At 44.4% G+C, this 11,830-nt stretch overlaps 1 protein-coding gene across 1 annotated transcript; it reads right to left on the bottom strand.

Moving 5' to 3' along the window:
- Positions 1-324: 324 nt before the first annotated feature.
- LOC114046078 (folate receptor alpha-like) lies at positions 325-5,083 on the bottom strand. Its single transcript, XM_027866305.1, has 5 exons — positions 4,973-5,083; positions 3,168-3,334; positions 1,758-1,946; positions 1,471-1,606; positions 325-780 (listed from the first exon to the last, which is right to left on the bottom strand). Exons 2-5 carry the CDS (start codon positions 3,312-3,314, stop codon positions 500-502), a joined length of 753 nt encoding a protein of 250 aa, XP_027722106.1. The 5' UTR covers positions 3,315-3,334; positions 4,973-5,083; the 3' UTR covers positions 325-499.
- Between the last annotated feature and the right edge of the window lie 6,747 nt (positions 5,084-11,830).

Raw genomic sequence — 11,830 nt, 5'->3', positions numbered from 1 at the left:
GAAAAGGGATTTTTTTTTTGATCAATCAGTATTTATTAATCACCTACTTATATATAGAACAGGTACAAAGGATACAAATATAATCAACAAAATGATACTTACTTGAAAGGAGCAAGGAGGGTTTTACTTTAAAGGGGGTAGAAATAATTTCTAATTTCCCCTAAAGAAGAGAAGGGGTGGGGGTGGGGGGTGGATTTTGCTATGCAGAGGAAGAGGTAGGACACTGGAGTTGGAGCTACTTAAAAATGGGAGAAAGGAAGGCACTCTCTCCCTGAACTACCCCTCAGTAGTGGGGTGGAGAATGAGAAATGTGGTGGGGTTGTAGGTTTCCAAGTGGACAGATCAGATTTGAGGGGGAAGAATCCAGATTGGGAAGCCAGGGTTTCAGGACAGCCAGGCTGTGTCAGGCAGGAAGCTGGGGTCCTGGGATCTCAGACACAGAGCACATCTTGGCTATGGTTTTGCATGTAAATGGGTTAGATTTCATGCCTGATGAGGATTAACCCCAGAGAAGCAACAGTAGTGTCAAAGCCAAGAAGGGGAAACTGGCCCCGCAACTGAAGATGCCTGGGGCAGAGGCAGAAGCATAGTATTTAGCCACGGCTTCATTGGGGTTTCCCCGAGCTGGGTCAAACCACATCTGGATACATTTGCCACTGCCCCTGCCAAAAGAGCTTGCATTATAAGAGTGACCCCAAATGTTCTCACATAAGGAGGCTGGTGTTGGGAAGTAAAATGAGAAAGGGTGGCAGGCAGCCTCAACTGGGCACTTGTTAATCCCTATGGAATGGAAAAAAAGAATATCAGCCTGGTTCCCCATAACCCTGATTCCACCTCCCCACCAGCTTTCCACCCCAGCTCAGGCTTCCCCTGCTCCCTTCTCCTCATGACCAACTCTGGATCCTAGCCCTCATCCTGAGCCCCAAATCCTTAGCTCTTCAATGTCTACAGAGCTTCTCCCACCCCAGCTATCACATCCTATGCCCTCAGCCCCTGAATTCGGATGGATTGAATTCAAATCCAATTGCAGCCAGCCATCTCTCTAGCCTCTGGTCCTTCCCCTAGATCCCCACTTTCCTACATCTCTAATCAAAACTGAAGTTCCTATACTTAATGACAAATCCCAGCCCCTAACCTGAGTCTCAAGCTTTTCCCCAGGTTCCTATACCTTTAACCCTCCACTTCATCTTGTTTTTTACATCAACCACATTTCCCCAAATCTCCTTCCTCCCAAAACTCCTCCAACATTTCTCCCTCATCCAGAGAGCCATAGATTATTAGCAAAAAAATCAGAACTAACCAATCCATCAAAAAGACATTGTATACCACAGCCATAGCCCACCCCACAGCTCCCCTCTGCACAGGCAGGAAAGTACAGTCTCTACTCTCCTACCCTTGGCTCCCTCCTCTCTTCCCCTTTACCCCTGGCCTTTTCTCCCCCTAGCCTCTCAGGAGGAGCCTGAGCCTCACCTGAAGTCCAATTCCAACCCTTTTGCCAGTTCTCTTTGCAGGTATATGAGGTTCGGCAGTCTTCCCACCACTGGTTACAGTCCTCCTTGCAGAGGGGAACATTTAGCATCCGTTCCCTACGCCAACTTGAGGACACCTTGGTTGGGGAGAGGGAACATCAGTTTTCAGACTCTTAACACTGGCACATCTCTCTGAGGGTGGAGGCTGTGCTTTCCGCCTTAATATTGGTGGTGAGGGGATACTTAATAGATAAAGGCAAAGGTCTTGTTTCCCCCTCAGTTACCTACCGGCCGGATCCAGGGTCCTAGGTTGGGGGAGCACTCATAGAGACAAGTGTCCTGGATAAAGTGGCGTTTGCAAGCCAGGGCCATCGTTCCACAGTGGTTATAGTTAAAGCGGTACAGGTAGGAAGCATCTTCATGGGCTGCAATGCTTGTGTTTGCTGTACAGCAGGCATTTTTCTTCCATGGGCTACACTGGAGGGGAAGGAGTTGGGGGAAGGGAAGGCACAGAGGGCTGAGGAGCTGGGCAGAGACTCCCGTTTTTAAATCACTGTAAGGTTTACCAAATGCTTTCCACACAGCAATGGGGACCTAGAGGAGTGAATGACTGGCCCAACATTGCACATTTAATGTCACTATAGAAATGTGAACACAAGCCTTAGGACTGTGAGGCCAGGACCCTATCCATTACATCACATTGCCTCTCCCAGAGCCAGAGCCATCAGATATCACTTACTCTGACCCAAGCTGGCCTGAAAAATTCAAGCCAGTGGGTAGTCACCCTATCCTTGAAATTCCTGTGTTCTTTCCCCTCTTCAGAATTTCCTTTAATTATTGTTGTTGCTATCTTGTTTACAAATAGTACACATGCTTCTTGTATCTTGTATAGAATACATGGACTATCTGTGCCTGACCTATGGTATAGCCTTCTGAGCTCCTATTGGTCTGACCAGCCACAGTTAGACACACTGTGCCTTGACCCCAACATAGTGATGTCCTTTTGGTCTTCTTCATGCACTAAGAACAGCCACCAACCAACCAATCAACATAAGTCTTGAGAGCAGGGATTATCTTGCTTTCTCTTTGTGCCCCAGGCACCTAGAACCTAGCAACCACAAATTCTAGAGGACTGATGATGGACTCAGGCTGCAGAATAAGACATATTTTTCTAGACAAGGCCAATATAGGAATATTTTGCTTGACTACCCATAATTCTTACAAGAGCTTTGGGCTTTTTGTTGTTTTTCCAATGGTGGGATTGTGGGGATAAACCATACTTTTATTTTTTAAAAATGAAATTTAATTTTAAAAAATGTCATGTAAAAAGAAATTTAAATTATCTTTCTACTCAAATTTCTCATAGTACTTTCTCTGAACTTCCCCCTCTGCCCTTATCTTCCTCACCTTTGTAACTTACTCATTTGTATATCTCTTTTTTCTCCATTTGATGGTAAGCTCTGAACAGGCTATGTCAAATCTTCCCCTAGTATTCCCAGTGCCAAGCTCATGGCCCTTCACAATATTTGTTGAATGCAATGGTTTGAAGGTCACTCCTAGTTCTGACACTAGAATTCTATGAAACTTTCATGGGCCTGAAATGTTTGCCTGAGATGTAGATTAGTCCCAGCACGACCACTTACCAGCCATCTGACTGTGGTCCCCCTAGGCCCAGGACGTTTGCCCCCTGCCTGTTACCTGCAGATGAAGGTCATCTTCTGGACCAGGCTGTATTTTGTGGTGTTTAGCATCCATGCAGACATTGAGCAGATCATTTCCTCTCCGAAGCCCATGGGCCATGGCCAGGAGGCCCAGGAACAGCAACCCCCATCCTGGTTGAGTCATGGTTTCTAGGGCCTGGAGCCCTAGAGAGGAAGGGGAAGTCAGAGGCTGAGGGAGGATGGAACCAGGAAGCAGAGGAGGGGGGAATGGAAGGAGGAGAGGAAGTCATGGCTAAAGATACTCACAAGGATGGTAGGGAGACTGAGGGTGGGGCTGGGGAGGGTCTAGGATCTATCTAAGGCTAAGGCTTAAACCTTAGAGTCACAGAACGTTTTGGTAATCTGGTGAAGCTTATGGACTTTTCCTCGGAATAATGCCTTTTAATGCATAAAATCAAATACATAGGGTTACAAAGGAAAACTGTTATTTTGAAATAGTCATCTACATTTTTTTAAAGTCCATAGATCCCAGAATATAAACTCCTAGCTTGGGAAGGAGTTTTGGGTGCCTGAGATGGGGAGGGTAGGACATTAGTTAAGAGAGAAAAAAACTGAATGGGGGAGGGGGTAGGAAGGAGAAAGAACACTGGGAAAGCAGAATCTGGGGTGGGACAGGAAGCCTAGATACTTGAATCTTCCTGAAAGTGAGATCTCTGACCTTTGACCAAAAGTTTCTGCTCCTCTGGACACCTTATCAAGGGGAAATGATCTTGTGTCCCTCACCAGTGAGAGAAGGGAGGAAAGAAGAGGAAAATCTTGATCCTACTCTCTCTCTCTTCCTCCCAAGCAAGAGGAATTCTGCCCCACCCTTATCCTCAGCCCCAACCATTACTTAGAACAGAATTTTGGGCCTAATTTTAACACAGACACCTAATAAAATTGCCCTCTGGGATAGAGGGTAAACCCCAGGGCTAGAAATCCTCTATCCTAGATTCTAACTCCATCTCTAGGACCCACATTGAATACATAGCCATCGCTCCATTTCAAAACTAAAAGGGACCTCAGAATGTTTAATGTGATAGCAGGAAAGGCTTAAAGAACACACAGTACCAGAGCTAGATTGGTCCTTAGAGATTATCTTGTCCAACCCATTTATTTTACAGTTAAAGAAACTGAAGTCCAAAGAGGAGAAAGGATTTCCCCAAGGTCACACAATTCAAAAATGGAATTTGACCAACTGAGTCAATTTTTTTTTTTCCCCTCTGCATGGCACTGCCTCCCTTGGAAAAAGTATAATTTTAGCTTTTCCTCCTCCTTATCCCCACTCCCAGTTCTAAAGGCTTCAATTTCCCTGAGGGAAACTGTTCCAAATTGGCATGGGGGTCTGGTCCAGAAAAGGGTGAGAGAGGCTTATGACTAGTAATCTCCAGGGGAAAAATAGATGGGGATCAGAAAGGGAGCTCCTTCCCCCAGCCAGATCTCTCCCTGTCATCCCACCTAGCTTTTCTCCTTTCCCTGAATTTTTTCCTCAGTTCCACAACACCACCACCCTCATTCACCCCAAGCACTCCCTACAGACCTTCCTTGATCACTGCACCCACTTCTAGCAAGCTGTGGTAGGGAGCTTGGGGTATAAGGTAACTAGAGATTAGGATGGATAGCCCTCCCCTAGAAAGAAAGGAGACAGAATTCTAATCTTGCCTCTGCTGCTGACTGTCTGGCTATGCAACCTTGGGCAAATCCTTCCTGCTTTCTGGGCCTCAGCTTCCCCAGGTATGAAATGAGAGTTAGACAGAACTTCCAATGGGGAGAAGGAGGGAAAGAGATTGGAAAACATCCTACCTCCAGAAAAAAAGGCCAGAAGACCTTCCGAGGCCCTGCTCAGGATATGGCTTTGGCTCCAGTTCTGGGCCCCTGTCCCTCCCACTTCACCCCAGTGGGGAACTGAAAGTTAGTGACCAAGGAGACCAGGACTGACAGAGGAAAGGCTTGCGCAGCCAAGGAGGGGCCATCCAACCAAGTGAGTTAGCTAGCAATCTCAGGGGGCAAAGTTTGAAGGGCAATTCTATGCCCACCCCCTCCCCAACACTATTAATTTTTGCCTTCAGCCCTCATGGAATGCAGACTGGTTAAGAAAAAAGAAATTGAATTGAAAAAGTGAGAATCAAGGTTCTGGGAAGAGGTGCCCCTCCTCCAGCCTTTCCTTTGCCCCAAAACAACTTCCTCTTCCCCCTTTCTCCCTCCTCCCCTAGGGCCCAGCCCCTAAATTCAGATCCCACGTGAGAAACTTAGAATTGTGTAATATTCAAATTAGGATTCTTGCAATACCTGTATCACGACTTGGAGCTTAAAGATTAACTTTTGTTTTAGGAGATGGGAAATTGAGGTCCAATGATTACTAACATTCACTATGTGGAGTGACTTAAATTTCAAAATGCTTTACACACATAACCTCATTTGATCATTAGAAAGGACCTTAAAGATTGTCTTCTCCAACATGGACAATGTGTGAATTTGTTTTGCTTTATTATGCATATTTGTTACAAGAGGTTCTCCTCCACCATCTGAGGGGTGCAAGGCAGAAAAAAAAATGCTTATTAGTTGAAAAAATAATAATTAAAAACATTTTTAAGCTTATCTAGTCCAGAGGTTCTAGATCAGGGGTGGGGTACCTGAGGCCTAGAAGTCATAGGGGGCCTCAAGGACCCCTGTTATAGATCTTTTTTGTGTCCCCTTGCACCCCTTAGAGAATTTGGGGAAACCTTATCAGAATGTTTTTAAATGCACAAAATAAAATAGGATTACAAAGGAAACCAATTATGTCAAAATAGTCACAAATCTTTCAAACAAATTCAAGGACCCACTTAGACCCTGATTCTAATACAGTCCCTTTGTTTTGCAAATAAGGAAAGTGAGGCCAAGGCAGACTTAAGAGACTAGCTCCAAGTCTCACATCCAAGTCAGCAAAAGAAATCAGAATTTGAACTTAAATCCTCTGTAATTTTAGATCCAATGCCTACTCTCCACATTTCTCTAGTCTCCCATCTCTCTAGGATACACACACCAATCAGGGCTAGAACCCATGCCTCTTGCTTCCAGGTTCAGAATTTTTTTGTGTCAGAAGACCCACACTGCAAGGGTATTGCTCCTTGGCCTCCCCAAGTCTCCCTGGACTCACAGATGACATCATGAGAGAGACCCAAAGGGGCAGGATAAGAAGAACTATAATGCTCTTGGTCAATCCTAATTCACATTTCTACGGCACTCTGAAGTATTCCCTACCACAGCCCAATAATAGAGGCAGTATCGTTGTGGAGAGATCAGACACTTGGGGTTCAAATCCTCCATCTGAACTACACTACCTTAGTGTGTGACCTTAGACAAGTCCCAGCCTTTCTGGACCAGTTTCCTCATCTGTGAAATAAGCCTAGATGGCCTCTGAGGTACCTTCTAGATCCACCATCCTATAAGATGGAGTAAGTATTATTGCTACCATTTTACAGATGAGGAAAGTAGAGAGGTTAAAAAGCTTTCCAAAGAGCCCGAAGGTGATAAAAAAGAAAACTAGCATTTATTAAGCACCTATTACCTACCAGGCGCTGGACTAAGTACTCTACAAATAAAATTTCATTTGATCCTCACAACAATCCTGGGAGGTGGGTGCTATTATTAACCCCCATTTTGAGAAAAGTAAGGAAGACAGAAGTTAAGGTCATATAGCTCAAAAGGGTTAGAGGGAGGAATTGAACTTCTTGTTCTCTACTCCAGGCCCAGAGCTCCACCCACCACACCACCTAACTCCCTTGAAGAGGCTCGATGGGACTCAAATCCAAGCCAGGCCAGGCCTCATCTAGTTACACTGGATTCCTGTATTTGAGTCCAAATCAGCATAGAGGTCTGGTCCAGAAAAGGGTACGAGAGGCTTATGGCTAGTAATCTCCAGGGGAAAGAGATTGCGGATCAGAAAGGGAGCTCCTTCCCTCAGCAGGATCTCCTCCATTTCGTCCCCCAGAGGCTTCCTCCTTTCCCTGAGTTTTTTTCTCAGATCCACATTCACCCCAAGCACTCCCTGGAGACCCTCCTTGATCACTGCACCCACTTCTAAGCAAACTGTGGTCGGGAGCTTGGGAGATAAGGCAACTAGAGATCAGGATGTACAGCCCTCCCCTAGAAGGAGACAGGGTTCTCAAACCTAAGCGGGCCAGGGCGTTTTGACTGAATCCAAGTTTTACAGAACATAGCCTTTTATCAAGGGGATTTGTTCTGTGAAGTTTGGATTTATTCAAAGGGCCGAATTTGAGGACCTAGAGGGCCACATGTGGTCTTGAGGCCTCAAGCTTCCCCACCACTGGACACTAGATGGTCTCTAATCTTTTTTTTTTCACTATGGAATTCCATACTCTATGCTCCAAGGCTCCATCCTCCTCTTACATTCTATATTCTATGTCTTAAGCTTTGATAGCCTATGAGAGACAACTAAGCAGTGCACTGGATAGGGCTCTGGGAAGACCCTCTAACACTTATTAGCCATGTGATCCAAACCTCTATCTGCCTCAGTTTCTTCAATAGTAAAATGGGGAAATAATTGTGCCTGCCTCGCAGGGTTGTTGTAAGGATCAAATGAGATATTTGTAAAGTGCCTGGAACATAGTAGGTGCTATACAAAAGCTTATTCTCTTCTCCCTAGGACCCCACACTACAACAAAACTGATGGGGTGATGAGATTAGGGATTAAAATAATTTCTGCCCTCAAGCAGCTTAGTCTAATAGAATTAGCTAAATATTGCAGGGGATAAATCTGTCTGCAAATTCAGCTTCACATACTTAATACTAGCAAGTCAATTAACCTCTCTCAACCAGTGTCCTCATCTGTAAAATGGGGATAATAATAGCACCTATCTCACAGGGCATCAAATGAGATCTTGAAAGTGAAAATATAAAGGCTAGCTATTATAATTATTAGTAAGCTAGATAAAAGTACACAAATCATTTTGTTACAAGGGAGAGTTAAATAACAGCAAAGAAGAGCCCGAACAAAGATAGAAGAGGAATCAAGAAATAACTTTCAATTGGGAGAATGAAGCAGGCTGGCACCTGAGGCAAGCCTAGAAAGAAAGATTTTAGTAGCTGGGCCTCGGGGAGGGCTGGCGGGAAGGCGTGGGCTAGTGCTAAAGCGAAAGGGAGGGCAGCTAGGTGACACAGTGGATAAAGTGCTGGGCTTTAAGTCAAGAAGACCCAACCTTCTAGAGTTCATATCTGACCTCAGATAGTGTGACCCCAGGCAAGTCCATTAACTCTGTTTGCCTCAGTTTTTCATCTGTAAACTGAGCTGGAGGAAATGGCAAACCATTCTAATATCTTTGCCAAGAAAACCCCAAATGGGGTCACAAAGAGTCAGACATAACTGAATAACAACAACAAAGCCTGAAAGGGAAACCTGAAGATATAGGAGGAGAGATTAAAGAACAGTCCCCTCAGGTTAAAGAAGTCAGGAGGAAGAGAGAAGTCAAATATGACTGGGGAAATGTTAACTAGAGCCAGATTGCTGGAGAGCCTTGAGTTCTAGGCAAAGGAATTTGTATAATGTCCCATCAACAGGAGAAAGCCACCAAAGTCATCTTTTTTGAGCAAGGAATCACTTCAGCCTTCAAAAGTCTGCAGAACTGAATTATTTCAGGAGCTGATTTAAACTGTGAAAGGGGAAGTTTGAGCCTGAGGTGGTGGAGAGCGAGAGAAGAGACAAGAAGGCTAGCATTTGGGGGAAAGGTAGGAAGAGAGGAATGAAAGATCCCCAGAGTTGGAGGGGCTAGAGGAGGAGCTCAGACATAGAGAGAGGTTTAAGAATCATGAGAGTGGAGGGAAATGAGATTGCCCAAGAGAAACATATAGAGAAGGGAGAGAGCCTGTCCCTGTGTTTCACCTGTCCCCAGACTCTCCAATACCCTTAGCCACAAGTGTCTATGCCACCTTACCTGTCTCCTCTAGGTTCCCAGAGATTCTATGGAAGCCTGGAGCTTAAAATAATAGCAAAGACCCTTAGAAGGGAAGTTTCCTTTTATAAAGCCAGCACTAATTTAAATACCAACAATAGCTCCAGATTTAACTGGGCTTTGGTGGCTTCAGGGGTGGGAAGAGAAATCTTGCCTTAAAACTTGACCACACCCCCAGGTAAGGGAGGCACTCTTGGGCCTCGAGTCTTCTTGATTCCACAGTCTACTACAGACCAGAAGTCTATTGTTCTTTGTCCATAGCTCCACCCACCCCTCTTGTCCTCAGCAGTAATTTGCCTTAAAAGTCTGGACAAAACAGAAAAATTGGTAGTAGGAGCCACAAAGAAAAAAATGCTTTTCTAGTACTAGCTGTTCCAAAAGGCTAGGTGCAGTTTTAAAGACTTAACGGACTTTGTGCTGGTGAGTGGGGCCATATTCTGAGAAGCCCTGCCTGGTTTCCAACTGGCCCACCTGCACTAAGTAGCACAACTTTAAGTATGCCCTCCTTGCATGCTTAAAAGTGAGAACCTTCAAGTCACCAAACCCAAACTACATCTCTAGGCACTGAGACCTGGCAGGTGTGATTTCTAAGCCACTTGTCAGTGATTTTTGAAACGTCTTCTATGAAGGAAAAAAAAAGGGCAAATGTCCTCATTAAAAAAAAAAAAAAGAGGAGGGGGTTTCCAAGAGAGAAGTGTCCACCAACTATAGACTAATCATCTTGACTCTGATTCTTGGCAAAATATTGTTGTTGTTTGTCTTTTCTTCTCAAAGAGGACCAATGACATCAAGAAAGTGAGGTCTTGACTTGCAAGGGAATTGGATTTAAGTGAGGTAGGGCTGTGCAAAGTCACCAGTCTCACCCTCTCCTCTGGAGCCATCTGGGTCCAGTGGCAAGATATAGATCAGGACAACTGGAGATGACCTATCTTCTATAGAGGAAAAAAGGGGCAAATGTCTTCATTTTTCAAAAGAAAAGAAAGGGGGGGGGCATAAAGAGAGATCTGTCTACAAACTACAGACCAATCAGAGTGACTTTGATTCTTGGCAAAATATAATATGTCCTTAAAGGAATGGTTAGGAAACTGGTAGAAAAAGAATTAGTAGTTTTCTCTGAATCTGTTTTTCTGTCTCTCTTATCTTTCTGTCTCTGTCTTTCTGTAACTGTTTCTATCTGCCTATCTGTCTGTGTCTCTGTCATCTCTTACACACTTCCTTGATACTGCCCAAGGAAAGAGCTTCCATCTTTTCATTGTCAACATACCAGCCCTCAGACAGCAAATGAAGCCTACAACAGTCAAGATCAGTATGTGAAGATCAAGTAAAAGTGGCATGAACCAGGAGACATTAACAACAGGGTTCCAAAACCATTCATAGGCCAGATCTTGATGCCCAATCTTGGCTATGGAAGTGACAGGGAGCCTTGCGAAAGCTCCCCAAGGGCTTCAAATAAAGATTTGGTACCCAGTGTCAAAGATCTATAAGTGTTCCTGATGGTAACAAATCTTACCATCCAGAGGCTGTTCACAATGTTTCCTCTAAGTATCATAAAGTCATTTTTGAGAGAGCAATTCAGCTAGCCTTTGGAATCAGTGGGAAAGCATATTAAAAACCTCATTTGTGGTAAAACTAAAATATTAAGAAGTACTATTTTTTTTTTCCAAAACCATTTCCCAACTTGTGAGAAAACCCACTTGAAAGGTACGTTCAGAAAAGGCTTTTTCTTAGGGAAATGGATTGAGAATGGAGCCTTAAGACCATTAACAATGCTAGGTGGCTCAGTGGATAGAGTGCCAGGCCTGAAGTCAGGAAGACTCATCTTCCTGAGCACAAATCTGGCCTGGACACTTACTAGCTGTGTGACCTTGGGCAAGTCACTTAACCTTGTTTGCCTCAGTTTTCTCACCTGTAAAATGAGCTGGAAATGGCAAACTGATCTAGTATCTTTGCCAAGACAACCTCAAATGGGGTCACAAAGAGTTCAGACGCAACTGAACAATAAGCATTCTGTTGTTCTTTCAGGTTTGCAAAGCTGCTTATGGAATATCTCATTTTACTCTCCCAACAATCCAAGAAGGTAGGAGCTATTATTATCTCCATTTTATATGTGAAGAAACTGACAGAGGCTAAATGACTTGCCCAAGGCCAAGTGTACCCAAGGAAAAGAATTCTAGTCCAGAGATTCATCTACCCAGCTGCCTAGAGACAGAGTAATTCTTATCTTGTTCACAACATTGTCTTCCCACCCTTCAGAAGTAATTGGTCCTAGGAATCACATTACTCTTCTCAGTCCAAGAAAAATTTAAGGTATCAGTATAAGGAAGGAGGTAGCAGTGTGCTAGTAAAGATTAAGGTCTCCCGCTGCATCCAGGGCCATTGCCAATCATACTGACCTATGTCTTGCCACTGGACTCCAGTGACTCTGGAGGAGAAAGTGAGGCTGATGACTGTACAACCCTGCCTCACTTAAATCCAATTCCTTCGAAAGTCAAGACATCACCCTCCTGATGTCATTTGTTCTCTTCAAAAGTGAAGGACATATAACAATCTATGAGTAGTATAGTAGCTGCCCCCCTAGGGACCCAACTGGCAGTTCTACTTGGGCAATGTTTCTATTTCCTTCCTTCCTTTCTCCTCCTCCTCCTCTTCTTCCTCTGTCCACATGGGAGTCTTACCCTTACATGTGGGTGCTCTGTCCAAAGGAATATAA

The sequence above is a fragment of the Vombatus ursinus genome, unplaced genomic scaffold (assembly GCF_900497805.2).
Source record: "Vombatus ursinus unplaced genomic scaffold, bare-nosed wombat genome assembly UNPS02014780.1, whole genome shotgun sequence".
In the NCBI taxonomy this organism is placed as follows: Eukaryota; Metazoa; Chordata; class Mammalia; order Diprotodontia; family Vombatidae; genus Vombatus; species Vombatus ursinus.
Note: the sequence above shows the minus strand (reverse complement) of the source record. Positions and strands in the feature narration are given on the sequence as shown.

What these genes read in the sequence shown, in the direction of transcription:
- LOC114046078 (XM_027866305.1), bottom strand. Translation starts at nt 3,314, where the DNA reads ATGACTCAACCAGGATGGGGGTTGCTGTTCCTGGGCCTCCTGGCCATG. An exon ending in AAGATGACCTTCATCTGCAG is followed by an intron (nt 1,947 to 3,167) that starts GTAACAGGCAGG and finishes CTTCCCCTCCAG; the next exon opens with TGTAGCCCATGGAAGAAAAA. An exon ending in TAGGACCCTGGATCCGGCCG is followed by an intron (nt 1,607 to 1,757) that starts GTAGGTAACTGA and finishes TCCCCAACCAAG; the next exon opens with GTGTCCTCAAGTTGGCGTAG.